Source organism: Mastigoproctus giganteus, chromosome 9, assembly GCF_048544385.1.
Source record: "Mastigoproctus giganteus isolate SK-2022 chromosome 9, ASM4854438v1, whole genome shotgun sequence".
Classification (NCBI taxonomy): domain Eukaryota; kingdom Metazoa; phylum Arthropoda; class Arachnida; order Uropygi; family Thelyphonidae; genus Mastigoproctus; species Mastigoproctus giganteus.
Window position 1 is genome coordinate 93,444,541 of NC_143583.1, and position 25,626 is coordinate 93,470,166.

Here is a 25,626-nt window from a genome sequence, read left to right on the forward strand (position 1 = left end):
CTGCGTTCTAATGAGAAAAAGTATTTGGTCGGAGCATCAGATAATTTATGTGGGTGTATCTTGATCTGAGTAGGGCGCTTTTTGCAGAGTGTTCTAAGTGGGTTTGTATGGCTTGTAGTGTTGACTGATGGGCCTGACTATCAGATGGGAGATTTTTCAGCCTTTGCTCAAGTTGATAGAGGTTATTATGCTTTTGTTGACTTTTCTGATGGCTGTAGGTTTACGAGAATGATTTCAGTTGACTTAAATCTAGGCCACCATACGTTCATAGGCTCCAATCTGTCTTTGGATTGGGCAAGATTGAATATCAGGTCTTGTAGCTTAGAGATGTATTCCTTGTCTTGAAGAAGGCTATTGTTGAACATCCAATAAGCACCTGCACTTTTGAAGTGATTGGGTGAGAAGGAGAGCTGTGATTTGATAAAGGAGTGATCTGAGATATAAGATGGCAAATATGTGATGCTTCTGACCAGGGGGATGGTGTGTTTTGGGATGTAGTATCTGTCCAGTCGGGCTTGGTAAGTCAGTCTTTTAGATGCTGTATTTGCTGATCTCCAGGTGTAGGACTTTTCTTCTGGGTGCTGGTGTCTAAATACGTCGACCAGTTCATTGTTGTTTGTCAAGGCCTGCAGGTTGTTGATTAACGTTGTGCAGTGCTCAGTGCGTCGCACTCTGTCCATTTCTGGGTCAAGAGTACAGTTGAAGTCACCAGCAAGAATGATGTGTTCCTGATCTATAGTAGAGAGATGGCTTTGTATGAAGTTGGTTATTTGAATAGCAAGTCTGTCCTGCTGTGGCATGTAGATGTTAAAAAGGTTCAGGGTTTCCTTCTGGGGTGTATCCAGGCGAGCGTAAATTGCGTAGCCGGCGATCTCAGCTATCATATTGAGCTTACAGGCAGACTTATGATGAAGGCTGACACTCACTCCTGCTCCATGACGTTGTTGTATTGGAGAATGATGGAATACATATGGCTAATCTGCCCATTTCAAGGATGGCCTTGTGTCCGTTTTAATATTTGTTTCTTGTAGGAAGAGTAGGTCGGCATGATGTCGTTGGACCTGGTGAAGGGCCAGCTTATTGTGCAATGCAGAGGCGCATCCTCTTGCGTTAAGTGATAGCATGCTAAGTGTCAGCATTATCTGCAGGAATAAAGGTAAGGGTTTTGCAAGTTTTGGGGTGGTTAACATCCTAATTGATAGTATTGCTGCTCGAACAGCAATACCATCCTGATTGATGGTATTGCTGTTCGAGCCCGTTAATCAAGTAGTAGAGGCGCTTGGATCTATTCATATCTGCCCTGTCCTTTTTTCCTTTTAGTTTGGAATGAAGATCTGTAGGTTGTGAGATCAGCTCGGGTATGTTAGAGGTGAACTTCAGAGCTGTCACCAGCTTCTGTGGGGTGCCTCCGTAGCCAGATGGGCAGGAGCAGCAGTGCGTAGCACATGCTTCTTGATTAGACCGGGGTTCTAGCCCATGAGCCACGAAATACGGAGGATGCGGAAAGATCAGGGAATGACCACCGCATATCCCTGGAGCAATATGGCCTTAGTTGCTAATGCTCCTAAAAACCAAATAAAAACAACAACAACAGCTTCTGTGGGGAGCCACAGGACCTTTAGTGTAGGGAAAATCACTTTCCTCGTCCTCTGAAGCACTTGAATCGAGAGAATCATGGTTAATCTCTTCTTCAGTTTCCCAGAAATTCGGGTTCTTCTTCATTTGGATCGTGAGTGGTTTGTAGCTGCTTATTTATTTCCATACATGGTGGTATAATGGACTTATTTGAGATCTGACCATTTGTCTTCTGTGGTGTTCTGAATTTATTTTCATTGCTCCTTTTGATTTTGTTAGTGGTTTGCCCTTTTCCTGCTGCCATGTGCGTTGTCTTCTTCTGTTTTGTGACTTTGGACACAGTCTGCCTTGGGGGTTGATTCCGAGAAAAACCTCTTGTTTCGGTTGGTTGGTGTTCTGAAGAGATTGCATCCTAGTCTTCTGTGGTCTTTGAATTTTCTTTTTCTGAGGAGTTTGGTGTGGGAAGCATCTCAGACTGTTTGACAGTCTCTTCAGCATCCCCATTGTCTCCAACAGCCAGCTCGCTTTGTGCATCTGGCCTGACCCTGGTTGGTGCCGCCTGAATTTCGGTATTACTTTCAGAAGAGTTAGAAATATGCGGGCAGTTTTTACTGATGTGGCCCTCTTCGTGGCAGAAGAAACATTGTGAGGAAATGGAGGTATAGAAGGTGTAAATGATTCCATTTAGATCGGCGTTGATGAGTTTTGGGATGTTGTTTGCTGAATCATTGTTGGCAGAGTGCATAAGTGCTTGCCTGTGGAAGCTTTTTATATGCGAAAATTCTTTCGTGGTTTCTGCAGAGAGTGTGCATATTTTCCTGGTAACGGATCCGTATTTGAATAAAATTCCTCTCAGAAATTGATGAGAAATTTCAGGTGGGACGTTTGATGTAACTTTCGTTGGTGCTAAGGCAATTGGCGCCACTTCCAGGTGATGAAGACCGATGTCTATTCCGTTTTGCAGGATAGTTTGTGCCCATGAGGGGTGGCTGAAATACACCTGCACAGTTCCCTCTACCCATGAGGCATGAGTAATTTTTTTCAGTGGTACTTTCTCCGCAATTCCTGTAAGGTACTGCTCTAAAGGGGGTGTTTTCCTTGGTAGCAAAGATTACTATTCCATTTTCCTGGGAAATAATAGCGTTTGCTTCATATGTAGGAGCATTGTTTGTACCAATATGTACTATTGTTGGTCGCAAGAGAGGGGTTTTCGCTGGCGTCAAGCATAATCCATTAGATACGGCATTAACATAAGTATTAACAGTTACTGACCTTTTGGACATTAAGATATTCACGTCTTGTCACAGGGTGTGGCTTCCGGTGTCTTGGTCACTGCTGGCAGTAGCTGTAGGTTCCATTGCTGTGGTTGTTTGACCTTCGCTGGCCATAGCTGGAGGCAATTGATGGGATGGATGGATGGATGGAGGGTGGAATAAGCCGTTACTGGAATATCTAGCCTTCCATGGCTAAAGTTTAAAAATTAAAATCTAACCTAACTCAAACTCCACTAAATCTACAAATCCACACAAAATTATTACTACTTGAAAGCTCTTCCGAAGAGGAATCAAACAATATGTCTTGACTGGGGTTGTCGCGGACAAATGTTGAAAAGGGACAAAAAGGCAGCAGCCCAAAAGCACATGTGCTATGCATACAGATAGATAGATAGATATTTTTTTTTATTTAAACATGAACAATAGATACATTTTTTCAACAACAACTATTTACATTCTATGTACGAAAGCAAAGAAACTTTTTAGAGAGAAATATAAATGTTTCAACATTTCAATTTCACGGAATTAAGAACACAGTTTCTTGGCATTGGGTCAGGTGTATTTCACACGTTGAAGGTGATGGACTCTTCAGTGATGGTGAAGAGGTGACCGCCACTGTTCCATTCGCTGTTAAGATGATCCACAGTTTTTGGTCTTTTGCAGTGGAACTCGAGTAGGTCTGCTCTGCAACTTTCTCCGTAGACTCCACTTGAGATTTTGCGCTGCCATGTCAACAGGAGGCACGTCACGATAGATAGATTTTTTTTTTTTTTTTTTTTTATTTATTTAAAACGTAAACAGTAGATACATTTTCAACATCAACTATTTACATTCTATGTATAAAAGCAAAAAAAAGGAAAAATAAAGAAACTTTTTAGAAAGAAATACAAACGTTTCAACATTTCAATTTCAGGAATTAAGAAAACAGTTTCTTGGCATTGGATCAGTCTCATATTTCACACGTTGAAGGTGATGGACTGTTCAGTGATGGTGAAGAGGTGACCACCACTGTTCCATTCGCTGTTAAGATGATCCACAGTTTCTGGTCTTTTACAGTAGAATTCGAGTAGAAGTCTGCTCTGCAACTTCCTCTGTAGGCTCCACTTCAGATGTGTTGACAGGAGGCACGTCGTCACTGCTTCTTGTGTGCTTCAAGTAGAAGTTGTAAACGACAGCTTTGGCAGCAATGAATAGGAAGTTGCACGCGGTATGTGCTGTCTGCTCAGAGTGAAGCAGGTACCAGTAGTCCTCCGGAGTGTGGGCGTGGTTGCAGACAAGCTTAGCTGCATTCAAAGCATATTTGACCAGTTCCTTTTTCACAGGGCACGCCAGGTATGTGTGCTCCAGGGTACCTGGAGTGATGCAGAAGAGGCAATAGTTTGAGGTGCATAACCCAAAGATTTGTAGCTTGACTGGGGTGGGAAGGATGTTGTGCCACAGTCTCAACTGGATGTCTGTGTCCGATTTGGAGCATTTTGTCCTGTACGGAAGGTTCCACTGAAAGTTAGATGGTGGCTTGTGGTGAGTGGAGAGGGGTTCAGGGACAGCTCGGCAGGTGAATGATGGGAAAATCGTGGCTGTATGGCGAGACATGATTAGTTGATAGACATTTTTGGAGGGTGCAGGAGACAGAGGGACCGTGTCTTCTGGTGATGTGACGACAAAGGTAGGGGAGGCCAGGCAGGCACTTGATTGAACCTGTATGGCTTCTTTGAGTGTTGCAACTGTGGAGATTTGTAGGACTGCTATTTTGTTTCCAGATTGTATTCATAAACCTAGGTTTAAATACTTATGACTTTTGACAAGAAATCTGAGTTGTCATGAAGTTATCTTTGAAGATCACAATACAAAAGTTATTATTATTATTTTTTTTTTGTTATCCATTAACAGATAAGAAATAAGTGTGGCACTGATTCTTTTCACATACGATCTACCAATAAAATGCATCGGCAGCATCCAAAAAAAAAGATTCAGTTTCTTGCACAAGTTGTTTGTTTGTTTGTTTGTTTATTTGGTTTTTAGGAGCATTAGAAACTAAGGCCATATTGCTACGGGATATGTGGTGGTCATTCCCTGACCTTTCCGCATCCTCTGTATTTGGTGGTGACGGGCTCGAACCCCGGGTCTAATCAAGAAGCGTGTGCTACGCACTGCTGCTCCTTCCCACCTGGCTACGGAGGCGCCTGCACAAGTTGTGAATAGTGAAATGCTTACCTTGTTCAAAATTTTTTATATATTCTATTTTTGATGACCTTTGAACCATCCTTCACCATCAACTGACATTTGGCTGCTTTTGAATATTGAAAACTGTCTGAACCTCTGCATTTGATAAAGCATCTTTCTCAAAGGCTGTTTCTTACATGTAAAATATTTCTGTAGCTGATTTACCAAGCTTGAAATAAAATATGATGCAAACTCTGTTCTTTTGAATTATTCCTTTAAAAAAATTGCAGAGTATGTTGTACTAGCCAAAAATATTCTTACTGTTATCTGTATCGTTGTATTACTTGACTGTTCCTCTAGCTTGTGGGTAGAACCTCATAATTCTATGCAAATAGAGAGGAAGATATCAAAACTTTAACTACTGGTAATTCATACAGATAATATTTTATAATAATTATATACTGAAAGGAATTTGGAGCCAACTAATAAGAAAAATATGCAATTTTCAAGTAAAGTTGTTTTTTTTTTTTGTTGCTGTTTTTCAACTATTGCTAAATTTTCGACTTTCAGGTTTAAATCTGTATTAAGATTGAGTAAAGCTTTTATTAAAGTTATTATTGAGTAAAACTTTTATTAACCATCATTTTAGGACTATAGTTATACAGTGGGTCATACTTATGAACTGGCTGTCTATGTTCACTGTTGTGATGCACCACGTCCCAATCAACTGATGACTGCATGGAGAAATAATAAGAATGCTCTTCTCAATTTGTTAAAACAGGTAAAAAAAATTTCCACTCTCTATCTGTTTTTTTTTTTTTTTTGTGAGAAATATATTTATATACAGAGTCCACCAAAGTTAGAGTATGGATTTCTATATTTCTAAAATAATGATGAAAGTACTTTATTTTTATATAGTGACATAAAATTAAATTTATGAAGTTTAAGTATAAAAAACAATTCCCAGCTTCATTTATAATGGTATTGATTTCAGTTATTATGTTCCTTAAGTGTTCAAGATTTTCAAGATTATAAATAGTATCCTCCACAAGAAAAAAAAGGAAGGTTCTGTTGAATTTGTAGATTGGATAGGGCAGGTCAGTTAATGTCTTCTTATTGTGAAGTTAATCTATTGGGAAACATTCCTTTCATTACACTGTTTGTGGCCATTGCTGTGTAGCAAATGGCTCCATCTCATTGAAACCATAGCAGCAGATTAATGCCCTTCAGTTCTGGTTGAAGGAAATTATTATTATCTTTTGCTATTACCACTACACCTTTAGTATTAGTTGATGGCAATTGGTGCAAGGAAGCCTAAGGCATATGCTGCACCAGCAAAAAAAAAAAAAAAAAAAAAGAGTAAAATAATAATAATAATAATAAAAAAAAATAAATAAATAATTAATAAATAATAAAAGGAAATAGACAACCTATGCATTTCCCTTCTCCTGTAGGTAACTATCCAGCTGTCCTTTGAATTTCCCCAAACTGTCAGTGTCTACCACCTGTTATTCCAGTAATTTATAACTCATTGGCTAAAATAAAACTTCCTGCAATCTAGTCTATCCTTGATCATCTTCAAAGGAGTACAGGCAAAATCCACACCACACAGTCATATGTTAGGTGCAGGTTTCTCTGTTATGCACTTTGTGGATTTTCTCTACTCCACAGTTGACAAGTTTGTTCGTGAAACCATTTAAATGAAAATGTGTTCTGTCTTACGTTATCAGTTTTGAAACCTGATCATCATCGATGAAGTTTCAACAAATTCTCTATGAGATAAGGTGCTGCACGGAAACTGTGAAATGAGGAGTGACATATATTTTAAATAATGTCAATATATTTCTTCACTGGAGCAGCATTTTTTATTTAAAATATGTAGTGCAATACAGAGGTAACTCCTTGTAAATGCCTCAACAATATGAAATTGATGCACTTAATAGAAAACTTAGTTTATTCAGTGCAACATATAAACTGAGGCTATGTCCTTCCTGTACAATAATGTTTTATAGCTCTTATAGCATGAGGCCTTTACTCTAAATTCATCAAGCTTCAGGAAATATAGAAATACCATAGAATCCTCATTTAAAGTTTGCCTTAGCGACAAGTTTTCTGTAACCTTAACTTGTTTTTAAATCAAGATATAAAATTTAAACAGAAAATAGCATTCTGTTGTTAATTGCAAATATTGAATAAAAACAATGTACACTATCTGAACTACCATGCACAGCCTAGTAACTTTTTTAATTGCCATTGATAATTAAAACTAAGATTCCAAAAGTGTGCAGGCAAAGGGAACAAATATGTACTCTGCATTGAAATTATTTTTTCAGAGTCATATGAAAGTATGCATAGCTTGCTGAGATGATCCTCTCTTCTTTGTAATAGGTACTTTTATTTGTGAACTAAATGCCAAAAAATAAATGATTTAATGCAATTAAAATATAATGGGAGAAAAAAAGATATGAAGGCTTTAATGGGAATTGTTTTTTATACTTAAACCTTATAAATTTAATTTTGTCACTATATAAAAATAAAGCACTTTCATCATTATTTCAGAAATATAGAAATCCATACTCAACTTTGGTGGAATCTATATAAATATATTTCTCACAAATATGGTATTGTGTGGTTTACCATCTTAAAGAGTGAAATAACAGAAATCACTCTTATACCAACCCAAATTAAAAAATTGAATTAAGCATTGAATTGATCAATACATATGCTTATTGATTAGGCTATATTTCAAGAAAGTACTGTCATATGTTCAGGCCAAAAGACTAAATGGCAAATTAAATGAATTAAACTAATTAAACCAAACTAAATGTAAAAAGATAAATGATTGAATACAACTAAAATGACCCTGGCCCAGTTTTAAGTGGATCTCTTACAGCTGTAAACCTTCCACAATTGCAAGGCCTGAAGGCACATTCTGGTATTATCTTGAAACATAGCTTAACTATTACAATATATATTAAAGTTTTCTCGGTAAAAATTCTTAATCCAATTTTCACATGTTATAAGTGTGCTTTTATTATTATTTTAATCTTTAAAGAAAGAAGAAGCATTTCATTTTCCAGAGCATCATCTCATTGGAATGATAAGGCACTGGTTATCTGAAACAACTAAGGGATGTAGCATTTCATTAACCTAGAGCTGGGTTTGAAAGGCTGTGGTCCTGTGCTTTGCAAAACACTAACAAAATTCTTACCCAGACTCCAGAGCTTTGTGGCTCTTAATGAGGGGGCCCCTGGCAGTTCAAATTCCTCTTGTTTTTCCCTCATCATAGTTCTCATAAAAAAAAAAAAAAAAAAAAAAAAATAGTTAATATATTTTTAATATTGTATTCAATCATATATCTTTTTTGGCAATTTAGTTCGGAAAATAAAATAAAAATAGCTTAAAAGTAGGTGCCACAAAGAAGACAAGATAGTCTTGGCAAGCTATATGTACCCTCCATTAATTTCAGAAAATTAGTATTAGTGTTAGCATTAGTAGAGGCAAATGATGCAAGAAAGCAAGCTTATAAAGCACCAGCCAACAAAAAAAATAAATAATAATAATAATAATAATAAGGGAAAAAAATTCCACGTCACTGTCCATCCCCCTCCAAGAATTTGTCTAGTTCCTCCTTGAATTTATTCAAACCACCCACTTCCACAACAACAGAAAGAAGTTTGTTCCAACAATCAGCCACCCGCTGGCTGAAGGAAATTTCCATACACCTATCCTGCAACCATTCTTCCTCAACTTGAATTTATGCCCTGTGAAGTCTGAGCAAGAGGAAGAATGCCATCAGCATTTAGCTTACTCAATCCATCCAAGGCCTTAAACACTTCAGTCAGATCTCACTGCAGGTTCTTAGTCTCAAGATGCTGCAGTTTGCAAAACCGAAGCCTTTCTTGGTAAGAGCATCCTTTTGTTCCCTTCCAATCTGGCTGCCCTTCTCTGCACCAGTTCCAGTGATCTACATTTTTCCTAAAGCAAGGCCTTTAAAAAATAAAATTATTTATTTTTATTTAATTATTCCTTTAGAACAATTTAGAAAAGAATTAGAAAAAACTTTAGATAAACTATTCCTTTCTATTTCAATGCCAGGCAGTCATTATGTGAATAGATTGTAATTCCTCCATTATTTGTTCCTTTTGTCCACAAACTTATGGAATATTTAGGCAGAGGAGTTTCCTTCACCTTCTCCTCCCATATCTTTTGGTGCAATAGCTAAATCCTATTGACGCAGAACTGTGCTGTTCTAGTTATTATTATTATTATAAATATCATGATCAACATTACATTGTATTTCCTTTGGTTCCAAGTGACTTGGAAGTTGTGAACATTCCAACTGGATTGTGGGTATTATTCTTTGTATTTGACACTTTTTGCCCATTTCCTGTTTTTCTATGTTAGAATTTTCAGCTTCATTCACTTTTCTGCATTTTTTAGGGTTCATTAAGTACTGGTAGAAGTACTCCTTCGACATCAATAAAAGTGCTTCAATGTACATAGAGACTGTTATTCTTTGCCTATTTATATACGTAATTCATACACTTTGTGAAGCAGACAAAATGTTTACCTTCTCTTCCACTTTCCTCTCAATTATTACAAAATTATTTAGCTCCTTGTTAGAGTTTGATAACCTTCTTGCCTCCACTCTCCCCTAGAGAATTCCTCATGTGAATGTAGATGCAAAATACCCATTGTTTGTCAGATACCTGAGCAGGATCATCAACAGTTGAACTGCTGATATCAATGGACCAATATAATTATCCTCCCCTTCCTTCTAGAATTTACATAAGTAAAGAAGTCTTTGCTTCTTTCCTTTGCATCCTTTGGCAAAGGTTTCTCATAATCTGCCTTTGCTTGCCTAGCCTCCTTTGTGACTTGATTACAGACTAGCTTATATCTACCATAGACTTCTGTATTGCTTGATAATTCTTACACATCCCATGCATTTTTCTTCTGTGTCACAAGTCTCATTAGTTCACCTGACATCCATTTAGGTCTAAACCTTGAACAGTATTTCTTAGTTGCTATGAAAAGCCTAGTACCTTCCTTGAATGCTTCTGTTGAGAATTTTCTGTTGGTAATGTCATCAGTCAGTCCCACTGCATAGAATTTAAAAACTGTCTGAGACCTCCATAGTCACATTTACAAAAGTAAAAACCCTTCCCTTTACCCCAATGGTAGTTACATCTTTAAAGTAAATCCCATATCAGTTCAATGTGATCATTGCCACCTAGTGGTTCTTTTATCTGTAGATTCTTAATGCACGAATAATAGTAATTTATTCGAAAGGATTAGATATCACAAGAACTCCATTAGCATGTAAATGTATCAGAATTGGCCTACCACTCTTAACCATCGTAACTCATACCTATCCATTCTGTTTTGATAGAATAAAAGTTCTGGATTATCAACCAAATTATTATAAATTGTTAATCTCTAAAACCTTAGATTACATGAGAATGAGAATAAGTGAGAATATCATAATATACATCAGTGGTATCCAACCTTTTCCCTTACATGGGCTATATTTAAAGTTAGATTTGTTTCATGGGCCACACTGAGTGATTCGAGAAAAATTAGTGTGTTACATATTCCATATCTTGTTACATGTAAAAGTTTATTTTCATGTTGCCATTTTTAATTTTCAGGCTATATATAAAAAATGCAAATTCCCAACACTTTAATGGGGAATAAATCTGTACTGGTGATTTACTTTTTAGATCTTATTAAAATTATAAAAATATGACTTACTTTTGTTTTAAAAAATATACCTTACTTTTGCTTTTAAATGCTAACTTTAGAAAATTTACAACCTGAAAAGGATCACTGCTTTTCAATATTAAGGTAAATAAATATATTGATGCACCCAAAATTGAAAATATTCAAAAATTTTATTAAGTACAATACACAATTACATTTAATTACACATTAACACAATTACACATGAACATTTAATGAGAAAAAATTTTTTGATAATTAAAATTTAAAATGCTGTTTTAGTTAACTTTCTGTGTGGGCCGTATAAAAATAATTTGCTGGCCATATCCGCCCCAGGGGCCGTAGGTTTGGACACCACTGATATACATAATCTATTCATTATATATGTGGAATCCTGTCAGTTTGTCAACAATACAAGTCATTATCATAACTTGTATTGTTGCAATCATACTTGTAGAATTGCAACAGTACAAGTATTTGTAATCAAACATTGCAACAGTACAAGTATTTGTAATCAAACATTGCAACAGTACAAGTATTTGTAATCAAACATTGCAACAATACAAGTATTTGATTACAAATACTTGTATTGTTGCAATCATATTTCCTGCAGCTGCCATATGGATAGCTACAATCAAATGAGTAATTATGCTGTTGGTTTGGATTTCACTAAACTCTTCCAGGCCAAGGATGTTTTACATAAAACCATCTAACGTGTGTGCTCGACACATGTGCCATTTTTTTTAAGACCTAGAAACATTAGACAGATAGACTAAAAAGAGGCAACTGAGGTTTAACATTGAGAAATGCAAAGTACTGCATATCAGCAGCAGTAATCCCAGAATAACATATCAATTTGGTAGTACCACACGCAGGTTGGCAGAGAATGTAAAAAGACTTAGGGGTTATTACATGAAGTTCTCTGAGCAGAGTAGACAGGCCACCAGGAGCTTGCTTGTTCTGCCAATGTTGTACAGGAATTTTGCCAGTAGGATCAACAGTGTGATTAACTTGCTTTTTTAAGGCAGTGGTTAGGCTGCACCTTGAGTACTGCATACAGGTCTAGAATGAGTGCAGAAAAGAACATTAGTTAGGAGCACAAAAGGATACTCTTACCCAAAAAAAAGACTTCACTTCTACAAATTGCAACATCTGAAAACTTGGCACCCATGCTGGGTGAGGTGCTCAAGGCTTTAAGTTGATTTGGTAACTCTAATGGCATTCTTACTTTTACTCAGATGACACAAATAAGGAAATATAAATTTGCTGTGGAAGTGGACAGTTTGAATAAATTTAAGGAAAGATTAGACAGATGATGTAGATAGGTGTGTGTGTGTTTTTTTTTTTTTTTTGGCTGATGTGGTATAAGTTTGCTTCCTTACATTTTCTGCTGCGGTTCTAATACTATTATATTTTTCTTTCTCTCACTGTTGTTTTTTGTGTACTATTGCAGTTATTGCATGCCAATGTTAATATGGTATATAGTAGTGCTTCAACCTGGACACTGTTGGATTCACATAAATAAATAAATCCATAACTTCTTGCTACAGCCTTCTACACAGCAAGATGTCTATCATTGAAAAGGCAAAGGAGTATACAGTTGTCTAGCAGTAAGCTTCCACTTAAACTTGCATTTTATATTCAACATATTATGTATTAGCATAATTTGAAGTATTAATACTTCAAATTAATAGTTTTTCATCTATAATTTTTCAGGCATATCAAGGCATTAGTGGTTTTGTCACCACTAAGTACAATAAACCTATATCTGGTGCAGTGATCTCAGTTGATGGTTTCAATCATACTATCTATAGTACCAAAGATGGATTGTATTGGCGTCCATTACTAGAAGGAGAATATGCTGTTTCTGTAATAGCTGAAGGATATTTTCCAATTACCAAAGTATGATGTTACAAAGATTTATTTTTTAACAGATGTGCTTCTACATTTTTTAAAAATTATTTCAGATTTATTTTGTAAGATAATATTAAATTTGAGTTCATTACAGTTTAATTTGGCTCTTTTACAAAATAAACATGAATAACTAATATATATAATGGTGTAATATTTTAAACATGGGGAGGGGAAAAACCCTCTTAGATCAGGTAATACAAAGATTATACATTTTTCTTTATTGCTCTGACCAGACAGCCAAGTTTTAAAAATATAACTTGTATAACTTTTAAAATATAACTTTTAAAAATATAAATAAAATGGTTTTGATATATAGCAGCCAGTAATTTTAAAATACAGTATGTATGCCACTTATTGTGGTCATAAATAATGTTATCACTTGTAGCCTGATCAGACATATTATTATGTATGTATTAGTATCTTTTTAGATACTAATACATACTAATATACAGGGTGTCTCAAAAATATTGGTACAAACGTTTAGGGGAGGTAGGTAACATCTAAAGGAATGTGAATCGCATAGGGACTCATAACCCGAAACGTCACCGTAAGTCTGTACACGGTGCTGTTCATCAGTTCGCGAGAGGGAAAATTTCTGGTTTACTCATTCAAGCAGTAGTTGCTGCACGAAGAGCATGTATCGATATACGAACTGTGAGCTAGCAGACATGCATCTAGTGTATGGATTAGCAGAGGGCAATGGATGAGCCGCTCAACGAATTTATGGAGAACGCTTCCCAGACAGACAGACAGACATGTACCAGATCACCATTTGTTTGCGCGTGTGCATGAAAATTTGTGCGATTATGGGTCATTTAGAAGTAAGAGGAGTAGTGCAGGCAGACCACGTTCGATGCGAACTTCTGCCATGGAAGAAAGTGTGTGGAATGCCGTCCAGAATAATCCTATTACCAGCACACGTGCTGTTGCCTCTGCCTTAGGAGTGTCTCGTTGCAGTGTACAGTGTGTCTGGCATGACGATTCCTTACATCTCCAAAGGGTTCAGTTACTGCTCCCCCAAGATCATCCTGCACGTGTGGCTTTTGCACAGTGGTTTCTCCAAGAAAGTGTTCAAGATTTGAATTTTCCAGCCTATGTTTTGTTCATGGATGAAGCTTATTTCACTCGGGAAGGCTTATTCAATCAGCACAATGCTCATGTGTGGGTGCAGCACAACATCGCTTCGCAATAAATGTGTGGGCAGGCATGGTTGGTGACTGCTTAGTTGGCCCATACCTGTTACCATCCCGCATGAACTCCGCTAAATATTGGATCTTTCTTGAAAAAGTTCTACCAGGGTTACTTGACGATGTTCCAGCAAATGTGAGATGCAACATTTGGTTTCAACATGACGGGGCACCTGCCCAGTATGGAAGGTGTGTTCGTGACCATTTCAACAGGCATTTTGGGCGTTGATGGATTGGCCATGGTAGACCCGTTGCCTGGCCCCCACGCTCACCTGATTTATCGAGCCTTGATTTCTTTCTGTGGGATGCCCTCAAACCTATTGTGTATGAATTGCCTGTGGAGACGGAAATGGATCTCGTGGCGAGACTCATCTGCCTGCTGCTACTGTCAAAGAAACTCCATGTGTGTTCGACCATGTCCGCCAATCCATGCTGCGTCGGTGTCACGCATGCATCATGTCTCATGGTGGAACCTTCTAGCATCTGTTGTACCATCATGAAATGCATCCATCTCGTACTCCATTGTTAATATTATGTCAAATAAATGTTTGCCACTAATTACTGTCTTGTGTCATTTCTGTTTCTTGTGCCTCTGCTACTACTTTCCCGTGACATTTCCAGTTATGGGTTCCTATGCAATTCACATTCCTTTAGATGTTACCTACCTCCCCTAAACATTTGTACCAATATTTTTGAGACACCTTGTATATGCTAATACATTTTTATTTTGATCAGCTCTTCAATTTATGTTATCACTTTTTTGCCTCATATGCAGTTAAAGTGATATATAACATCCAGTTTTTTTGTTTTTTTTTTTTTAACTCTGCCACATGTCTGGTTACCACTGTTTCTTCATATGGTTTATATGGTTGTCATTGTTATTACTCCATTAAAGAAAATACTGTATCTGTACTACAAATCTGACTGTTTTACAATAGAACATTAACCTTTTTTTTTAATTCTTGATTTTAATATTTTCTTTGTGTTTTTAATGGTTTGTATGGATTTCCAGAAACATCCTGACAGTTTCATTTTTATTGACTATTTTCTCAAAGAAACGGTGCAGTAAAAGTATTTTATATCCTTGATTTTAATGTTTTCTTTCTTCTGCTTCTGCTTTTTATGTACACATTTTCACTCTGCATCCAATAGCAGTGCTGAACAGCTGCATTCTTATTTCTTCGGTTATGTTATCAATTAAGCTGTCCCAGAGTGATCAGAGTAAGTGGCATCCATTGTATACAGATTAAAAATATAAGGTAAAAAAATAATGAAATGACTCAATGACATTAAAATGCTTTTTAAAATAAACAACTGTATAAAATTAAATTACAATTTGTCATCAAATGCAGATGTTTGTAGGGATATTAGAAACATTCAAATTCCGCATCATATATGCTATTCAGGTATATATTATGCAGAATTTGAATATGGTGAGTACACCTACAGAAAGGACATAGTATATAGTGTTTCTTGTCAAGCAGCTCCAAGGATCTCCCCCAAGTCCGCTCTGTAGAAAGGACATAGTATATAGCGTAATTTGACCAGCAGAACTAGGGGTTTCCCCCAACTTCACGATTGGTACTCTATGACATGTACAGAACTCTGTAGAGGCCAGATGGTGTGAGTTAGTGGGTGTTTGCAAAGTGTTAGTGTAGGGTTGTGTTGTTCATCTGGCTACTTAGCTTAGGTATCTATGGAGGCCACAAACCCCTAGTTACCATCCTTCTCTATGGGGAAGTGGGCCAGATCAGTAGGAAAAAATAGACTCTGGTGGGGCAAACCCTGGGGTTGCCTGAGCTTCCTAGGGGAGGGTCCAGAAAAAAAAAAAAAGTGGTAAAAATGGAAGTGGAAAAGGGGTGACAGTTGGGGCCTCCCGAAACTGGCTGCCCATCCTGCTTGGGAGGGGGGATTTGTCCACTCCTCCACTCATATAAACAATTTAATTCCGTGAGGGAATGGTTGAAGTATTTGGCTTTCTGTTGCAGCTAGGTAAATCTCAGAAAGAGGGGCTGAGATCCCTAGTCCCATAAGGAGTCTCTAAATCTCTTTATAAATTCCATTTTGAAATCGGAAGTGCCATGCTTTGATTAAGCCAGAAACCAGCTCTAAGATGCTATTAATGCTGAGGGTAGTGCAACTCGAAAGTATGTTGTCTATTGTTGAATGTCTATTGTTCAATATTCAACCCCAGGGGCTCACATCTGGTGAGTATGGGCTTGGCACACCCAGGGTCCTGAGCTGGATATCATCATTCTTCTCTTGCTTGGTGATTCCTTCTCTCTCTCTCTCTCTCTCTCTCTCTCTCTCTCTCTTGGGGTGGTTCAGAAATTTTTCTGAATTATTGCTGCAGTCTTGTCTAGATGATTCTGCAATGCATCTTTAACCAGTGACTCCATACTTGGAACAGAAGTTAAACTAACTGGTCTGTAATTACTCGTGTCACCCTTCGATCCCCCTTTGTGAATTGGTGATACATTTGCACATCTCCATTCTGTGGGGATCTCCCCTGAATCCAAGGATGCTCTCATAATTATGGCTAAGGGTTTGCTTAGTTGCTTTTCTGCCTCCTTTAATATAACTGGATAGATTCCATCCACCCCAGGTGCCTTTCTTATGTTTATCTTCAACAATTTCTCCTCCATTTTGTTCTCAGTTATTACAAAATCATTAAGCACCCTGCTACAATTTGATAACCTTCTGGAATTTTCAAACCTTAATAACTGCATGTGTGAATGTAGATGTAAAATACTCATTCAGTTTATTTGCTATCTGAGCAGAATCATCAACAGTCGATATCAAGTGGCCCAATTAGATTAATCCCCTTCCTTTTAGAGTTTATATACGTAAAGAAATCCTTGCTGTTTTTCTTAGCATCCTTTTGCCAAAGATTTCTCGTAATCTGCCTTCGCATGCCTAACCTCCTTTGTGACTTGATTACAGACTATCTTATATCTGTCATAGGCTTCTGTGTCAGCTGATAATTTATATGCATCCCTTGCATTTTTCGTCTCTGCCACGAGTCTCATTCAGGCGCCTCTGTAGCCAGGTGGGAAGGAGCAGCAGTGCGTAGCACACGCTTCTTGATTAGACCAGGGTTCGAGCCCATCACCACCAAATACAGAGGATGCGGAAAGGTCAGGGAATGACCAGCGCACATCCCTGGAGCAATATGACCTTAGTTGCTAATGCTCCTAAAACCCAAATAACAAACAAACAAACAAACAAGTTTCATTTGTTCATTTGACAACCATTTAGGTCTAAACCTTGAACAATATTTCTTAATAGGTATGAAACTTTTAGTAACTTCCACGATTAATTCCTTGAATGCTTCCCACTTAGAATTTGTTGTTGGTAACATAATCAGTTGATCCCACTGTACAGAATTTAAAAACTGTCTGAGACCACTGCAGTCACCTTTACGGAAGCAAAAACCCTTTCCCCTACCCCTGATGGAAATTATATCTTTAAGTAAATCCCACATCAATACACTCTGATCACTGCCACCTAGTGGTTCCTCTTGGCTAGCTTCCCTGACATTAGCTACCTGCTCATTTGAAACACAACAGAACATCTTGCCAGTATGTTCTGTTGAGGTAACAAACAAGAACTGTTGAGTATATGAAGCAGTACTTTGACCAATATCATGAGATAAACACGTATCTATATTACTCTTGTCTCCCACAAACTAGCAGTTTCCCTGAACTTTTAATGTATCTTCAATAATTCTGGCAAAAACTCGTGCACCACCTTTAATGTATCACCTTTAATGTTTACCACTTTTAATGCTTAAATGTATCTCTTCTCTACAAAACAGATTCCTTCTACCAACAAGTGCGGACCAAGTTGATAGAAATTTCCCTCCAAAAGCCTTACAGAATCTTTCAAGTCTTGAGTTAATCCACAAGACTTTCAACATATAATCCCTCCTATCATGCCTGGGCAGAATTTCAGACACAAAGTCATTGTGACCTAACTCGTGGCATTTCTTCAGTATGGTGTTATATTTGTCTAACAAATCATCAGATCGTGTATGCTTAATGTCTTTAGTACACACATGAATAATAATATTCTCTTTACCCCCCCCCCCCCAAAATCTGACAGTCTGTTGGTGACATCATTTATAGTTGCTCCCGGCAGACATACCCTGGTTCTAGTCCACCTATCCTTATTACAAAGAATATTTCCCGTTTCCCTGACAATGGAGTCTCCTAATAAAACTAAGTCCTTTTGAACCAGAGTAGGTTGCACTTGGTTATTCTGTTCTGGGGCCAAATTTGGAGTGCATCACTTGGTGAGTTACTAGAGTCTTGAGTCCCTAACGAGCTCCCAGATACATTATTCTTGAGGGCAAGCATCCATTTTTTTCAGTGACTCAAATTGAATGCACCAAATTTTAACTTAAGATTGGTGCAATCCTTACAATGGTGACAAAGAAAATCTCCAAGTAAGCTAGGATTATCCACTAGGTCGACCTCGGAATACATGCCATAGGTTCTGCATATGATAAAATAATGACTCACATGCGAATTGCCATTGGCTGTTTCCATGTGAGACATGGTACCCTCTGATGAAGCATTCAAGACGGATCTCATAATAATCATTATAAAATTTATTAATTATTAATAAAAGAAACTTTCAAAAAATTATATTTATAATATTAATGTCATGAATGATGCTGATGTGGTAAAACTACTTCTTTATGTTTATATATATACACATAAAGTTTAAAGTTTATATATATACACAATCTTTATATATACACACATACATATTTCTGTTTGATTGTCCCTTATATTCAACCATCCAGTCAAACACTTGTGCATATCTCATGTGATTTAGCTCATATCATAGGAAATGATGCAAACATAGAAGAACTTTTAATATATGGTAAAAAATTAAACAAACAAAAAAGTATGTTTTAGGTAAGTTCACAGATTGTGAACTTACCTAAATTGTATCAGCATTAGGTAAGTTCACAGATTGTGAACTTACCTAATGCTGATACAATCCAGTAAAGTGTTACAACTTCAAAAATTTAATTGATATATTCATAGTAGAAGCTGTAGGACTTTATGAATAAAATTGGTAAGTTGTAGATTTAGTTTGGCATCCAGCTGACTTTTTTTTACTGAATTTTTATCCTGAAAACCAAAGCATGTTTCCTTATAGCAGTCACAAGTCTGCTAGCTCCAAACCGAATTCATAGCTTTCATATATTTGAAGTCATAAAAAACCACCATAGAGAGCAAATTGCTCCACTGGGTTATCAGAAGCATTAAGTTAAATAACATTTAACTTTAATTTAAATATAATGATATTTGACGAACCAATTTGTCATCTAGTAATAGTATTTGTAGAACACTATTTTTGAACAAAATTGAAATGAATTCATTTCACACACACCCACATGCACATACATGCCAGAGTTCTTCACAATACCATTGAAAATAAAGAAACAGATATTTTACAGATGGAACATAAGTTGTGTAGTTAGTGCTACTGCAGGAATACACGAAAATAAACAAACTGTTGGCCATAATCTAGAACCCCTACCAGTGAACCAAATAATCAAAACAATTGTGCTAAAAAGAAAATCAACAGGCATACAGTTATTCTGCAAGAAACCAACTGTGAAAGAGATAATGAAGAATGCAGAGTTCTTTCTGAGAACCTGTGGCAAAGAAAATGTTATAGTACTCTATGCATTTTATGAACTATTTTCTCTCTCTTTTTGACCCTGCTGTTGATCTAGCAATCTGTTTTCCTTCCTTCTGAAAGGTTTACATTGATTTTGTGTCTTACATTTGTTTTCTTTGGAGAAACTTTTTATGGAAAAAAATATTTTTCCTAAGCAATATTTTTAGGCTAATAAGAATATGCTAATTGAAAATTAGCATATTCTTATGCCAATTTTTAATATATTGATTGCAATATTTTTTTTTAATTAGAAATGTTTTTAACCTGCCAAAACCAGTTAGAAAATGCATGTAAATGCATAGAGGTACAGTTACATGCACTTGATAGGTACAGTTTTTGTACAGTCAGACTTAGTTATAGCATCAGTGAGGGAACCACGATAGTCTTCATATAGCCATTAATTCCAGTGTTCTTTGTTTCTATCAGTGAGATTAGTTTTAGATGGAAGTAAGGGTATTGAGATAAACAACCTCATAGGGCCTACTGTTCCCCTGTATATTCAGGTCTCTCAGAGCAGCCCATCTTTCTCTTCCCTTCCCATAGTCAGTTGAAAATTATAATGAATGTTTACAGCAAATTAGTAAAACTCCATCTTGAGAAACGGGTTCACAAAATTGTTGAATTAACGGTTGAACTTACCAGCATCTCAAAAACTTCAGTGCAAAGTGAGAAAAGAACTCAAGAGCAGAATTGTATTGTTAACACCAACAAGAAAGCTGCGAAAACATCAGCATTACTGATCAGCTAGCAAGGTGCCATATGGTAATTTCATAAAATTAATGATATATTTAAAAGTCCATGCCTACTTTTTTTTGTAATGAATGTCCCTCCATAGATTGCTTCCCATAACACGTGATGGTGCAATATCTGAGATGCACAAGACAGTAGATTACTGTTCAAAATATAATGCCAGTGGTCAGTAAATGTTTTACAGATTTTAAAATATATGTATTGCTGGTCAGTTTTCTCGAAAGCTTAGCATTATAGTGGAAGTGTGTGTGTGCAGTTTTAAAATGATGATGTAATCAAGGTAAAATGGCACTTTATATGAAGAATTTTTTTTATGATGCAATTGTGATTGTATAGCCAAGCTTTCTTATTTCCAGGACTGCCTTTTCTGACTGTACAGAAATGTGTACAAAAATTCATAGAATTCAACTACAATTTGCACCCTCTTTATTAAAATCTGGTGTGGATTAGTATTCAATTTCTGGAAATTGCTTTAATTTTGTGCTAAAAGTCAGCTAGATTTAGAATTAAACAGAGGTATAGTGTTTTAAATAATATGTGTGCAAGTGTATCTCCAGTGTTGTTGATTATAATAGTAAAATGTATAGAACTAAATTTCTCTGTATGAATGACAGAACATAAAATTTCAGTCTTTGCATCATAATTTTTGTTCTTTTATTATTTCAGGTAGTGCCTGTTTATCCTGGTGACATTACAAAAGTAGATTTCAAACTAGATGTGGATTCAAGAATTGCTGGCATTCCACGTGTTTTCTTTGTTATGATCATTGGTAATTAACGTTTTTATATTATTATTATTATTACTGTATATTACTAAATATATAGTAAATTCATAGATACAGCACATTAAAACGTAAGAAAGTGGGTGCCCATGGTCACTGAAACATGTTGATTCTTCATGGTGCAGGTAATGACTCGAACATGTTCATCGGTGGCTTGTCCATATAAACCAACTAGGCAGTTGCCTAGGGCACCAAATAAAACGTCTGCCTACACCTGCTCTTGGGATTTGGGAGGGGATTATCAGTTGCATGGTGTGTAGGGTGCCAGTTGCTGACAATATGCCACAACATAAATATTATAAGATTACAAAATGCATATAGAGATATGGTCCACCTTTCCACCTAAAATGCCATAGTTGCAACACAGTTGCAGATGGTGGATCGAAACATCATATATTCACTCTCATCTCATAGATTATCAGTCCTCTTTTGAGTTAACAAGCCAAATGAGGGAGTCAAAGTCTTTAAAATGGTGAGCGAATCACATTTGTAAACATCTGGTCTTGTGTTTTATGTTGAAAGATGCCATTATCATTAGGAACATTTTATTATTGTTTTTTATTATTATTATTATTATTTTTTTGTACTGTGAGGTCCCAGTACAACCACTGGCAACCCTGCTATACATTTACAGTATGCTGAAAGTGTTATACAGCGAATGAGATACAATATCAAAGAGATACAGCAATATACCCTTAGCCATAATTATGAGAGCGTCCTTGGACTCAGGGAAGGTTCCCACGGACTGGAGATGTGCAAATGTATCCCCAATTCACAAAGGGGGGATCGAAGGGTGACACGAGTAATTACAGACCAGTTAGTTTAACTTCTGTTCCAGGTAAAATAATGGAGTCACTGGTTAAAGATGCATTGCAGGATCATCTAGACAAGACTGCAGCAATAATTCAGACACAGTATGGGTTTGTTAAGGGAAAGTCTTGTCTGAAAAATTTGATAGGATATTATGATGTGGTTACAAATGAACTGGATGCAAAAAATAATTTTGATATCATATATTTGGATTTCAGAAAAGCTTTTGACACTGTTGCGCATGGAAGACTATTGTACAGATTGGAGCAGAATGGTATTAAGGGTAAGTTGCTACAATGGATAAAAGGATGGTTAAGTGGGAGAAGACAGAGGGTGGTAATCAATGGGTGCTGCTCTTCGTGGACTAATGTTATTAGTGGAGTCCCACAGGGTTCGGTGTTAGGTCCACTGTTGTTTTGTATATTTATCAATGATGTTGATGAAGGTATATCAGGCTTAGTGTCGAAGTCTGCAGATGATACAAAGGTTGGCAGGGTTGTTAATGACAGTAATGGCAGTGTGCTACTGCAACAGGATCTAGATAATTTGGGCAGATGGGCTAAGAAGTGGCAACTGAAGTTTAACCTTGACAAATGCAAAGTACTGCATATGGGTAGAAGTAACCCCAGAGAAATGTACCAACTGTGTGGTACTACACTTTTTTCTTTTTTTTTTTTTTTTATGTGGACCCCAAACACGAGAGGTATTAGAACCTATAGTACTGTGCTTGGGTTAGAGGTTGAGAAGACGAAAGGAGATATTTGTTGACATTGGACTTGAACTTCTGTAGATTGTAATTTTCAGGAAATACGTATGAAGGAAGGTTGTTCCAGAAAGCGGCAGTTGAATGAATAAATGAGGAAGATGAAAAGTTGGTTCTGTGGGTTTGAAGTTGGACAGTAAATGGATGTTGGCTAGTGGTGGCACGTGTTCGGACTGTTTTGAAAGAGAGAGCGGGAATTATAGAAGCCAATTCAGAAGAACAGTGCCCATGGAAGTATCTGTAGAAGAGGCATGCAGCAGAAACAGTGCGTCTATGAGAAAGCAAGTGGAGAGACTCTGTTAGAGATGAATCATTAATTAACCTAACTGCCCACTTCTGAATGGAATCAAGAAGCCTGAGAGAGGTTTTGGGCGCACCATCCCAGATGTGCGAACAATATTTCATGGCAGGGCGGATTTGCAATTTATACAGAGTAAGCAGCTGTTTGGAAGAAAAGTAATGCTGAGAGCGAAAGAGAAAACCAAGTTTTTTAGATGCAGAGGAAGCAATATTTGTAATGTGCTTGTGCCAAGAGAGATTAGAAGTCAGGGTAATCCCCAAAAGAAATATATCATTTTGCTTGAAATCGGAGTGTCACTAAAGATAAGCATAGGAGCAGAAGAATCCTTTTTGCGAGATATAAGACAAGACTGAGTTTTAGAAGGGTTGAAATCAACTAAGTTGTCTTTGTCCCATGGGAGAATTACCTGGAGATCATCATTTAAGGAATTGGCAGCAGATTTTCGAGAAGTTGAAGCTGATTATCGGCAAAACTATGGATAGGATTTCCAGTCAATGGAAGAAGGTCATTGATATACAAGAGGAAAATAGTGGGGGAAAGAACTGAACCTTGGGGGACACCGGCATTAGTGGAGAAGTTAGAAGACAGAGAGCCATCTACCATCACCCTCAGTGAGTGATCAGAGAGAAAACTGGATAACCAATTACCAAAAACAGTTGGCAAACCATAAGATGGAAGCTTGTTTAGAAGACATTTATGCCAAACACGATCAAAAGCCTTTGAGATGTCAAGAGCAACTACTTGTGTTTCACCGAACCTTTCCATTGAATTAGTCCATAAATGGGTAACATAAGCCATAATATCACCAGTGGATCGACACTGACGAAATCCATACTGGCGATCGTTGATCAGATGGAAGGTTTCTAGGTAGTTTAAGAGTTGCCAGTTAATTGATTTCTCCATTACTTTAGAAAGAGTAGAAGTAATTGCAATGGGACGATAATTGGATGGGAGGGATTTGTCACCCTTTTTAGGAACTGGCTGGATATGAGCAAATTTCCAAGCAGAAGGAAAAACACCTTTGGAATAAGAAAGTGAAAAAAGGTGGCAAAGAATAGGAGTAAGTTTAGGAGGCCAGGTTTTGAGAACAAGTGGAGAAATACCATCAGGACCTGGAGCTTTCTTAGCATCAAGATTCATCAAAATCCTTCTGATATCCTTTTGACGGAAGACCACAGGAGGCATTGAATGGAGCGTGTTGGGAATGGTGGGAGGTGTTTTACCAAGATCATTAATACATGAGCTGGAAGAAAAATGGGATGCTAGCAGGTCAGCTTTATCCTTGGCTGAAGTGACAACAGAACCATCTGGTTTGGACAGATGTGGGAGCAGAGATGGGCAAAAGTTGCGGCCAATAGCTTTGGCAAGAGACCAGAATGCTCGGCTACCATTAGGGCAAGAAGCAAGTTTTCTACTCTTAGCCTGTTCAAACTCTAGTTTGGACTGATTAATAACTGCTTTACAATTGTTGCGAGCTTTGGTGTAGGCAGAAAATGAAACCTGAAGAATTAGAAACAAGCCAATTACGATATGCAACATTCTTCTCTTGGACAGCCTTAGCACATTTATTGGAAAACCAAGGTTTAGATAAAGGAAGAGATTTTAAAGTGGAGTGTGGGATAAAGGATTCCATTCCTGCAAGAATAATTTCACTGACACGATCTGAGCAAACGTTGACATCAGAAGTTTTGAAACAGTAATCCGACCAAGGAAAAGAAGAAAAGAAGTCTCGCAGGTCATCCCATTTTGCATTCTTGTAATGCCAAGCAACATGAGGTTGGGAATAGCCATGAGATAAAGGTTCCATTGGAGAAGAGACAATCACCAAGTTGTGATCTGAAGTGTCTAAAGGACCTCTCACTTCGACCGTGTACTAAGAAGGGTTGTTTGTGAGAAAAAGATCAAGCGTATTGGCTGTATGATTAGGATGGTCTGGTATTCTTGTAGGTAAATGAACAATCTGTGCTAGGTCATTAGTAATTGCAAAAGCCTCAGCATCTCGACCTGCTGGGTCGGTGTGACTAGAAAATGGAAGCCAGCTGGAGTTGTGAACATTAAAATCACCAAGGAAAATTACCTCACTGTTAGGAAAGTTGGACTGGAGAAAGTCAAGTTGCAAAGAGAGGAAGTCAAAGAGCTCCAAGTGATTAGTGAAGTTGGGAGAACGGTGGAGACAACAGATAAATTTGACACAATGAGGTAGAGAGATTTTAAGCCAGAGAAGATCAAAGAGAGGAGATTCCAAATTGCCAAGTCTCTGACAGGGAATATCAGAACGGACATATGCACAAGTAGTACCTCTGAGGCGAAAGGAATCATACAGCGAATAATTTGGGCATCTGAGATGAGCAGTAGTTGAATCAACCGATAACTGAGATTCTGTCAGAAAAAGTACATGGGGTTTGGCAGACTGCAAGTGGAAATGGACATCGTTGAGATTAGAATTGAGACCACGTATATTTGTGAAATGAATTAGGAGGTGCTTGGGAGGTTTAGATCTTTTCGCAGATAAGCTTGCTGTATTAGTTTGACAATTCATGGTGTATTCAATAGTAAGAAAAAGTGGGTGGGACATGCTGTATGAAGTAATGAAATTTTTGGATATGGCGTACGTGTTGTAAGAATATACCCAGATCCTTGACATAACGTGGCCTCGACAATGCTCTCCGCATACACACTACTTG

At 37.2% G+C, this 25,626-nt stretch overlaps 1 protein-coding gene across 1 annotated transcript in view; it reads left to right on the forward strand.

Moving 5' to 3' along the window:
• Positions 1 to 25,626, forward strand: part of LOC150080550 (carboxypeptidase D-like) — a 297,430-nt gene that overhangs the window by 251,132 nt on the left and 20,672 nt on the right. The window contains 3 exon segments of the mRNA XM_090380730.1: positions 5,662 to 5,793; positions 12,453 to 12,638; positions 20,954 to 21,056. Coding sequence (XP_090236856.1) covers positions 5,662 to 5,793; positions 12,453 to 12,638; positions 20,954 to 21,056 — 421 coding nt within the window.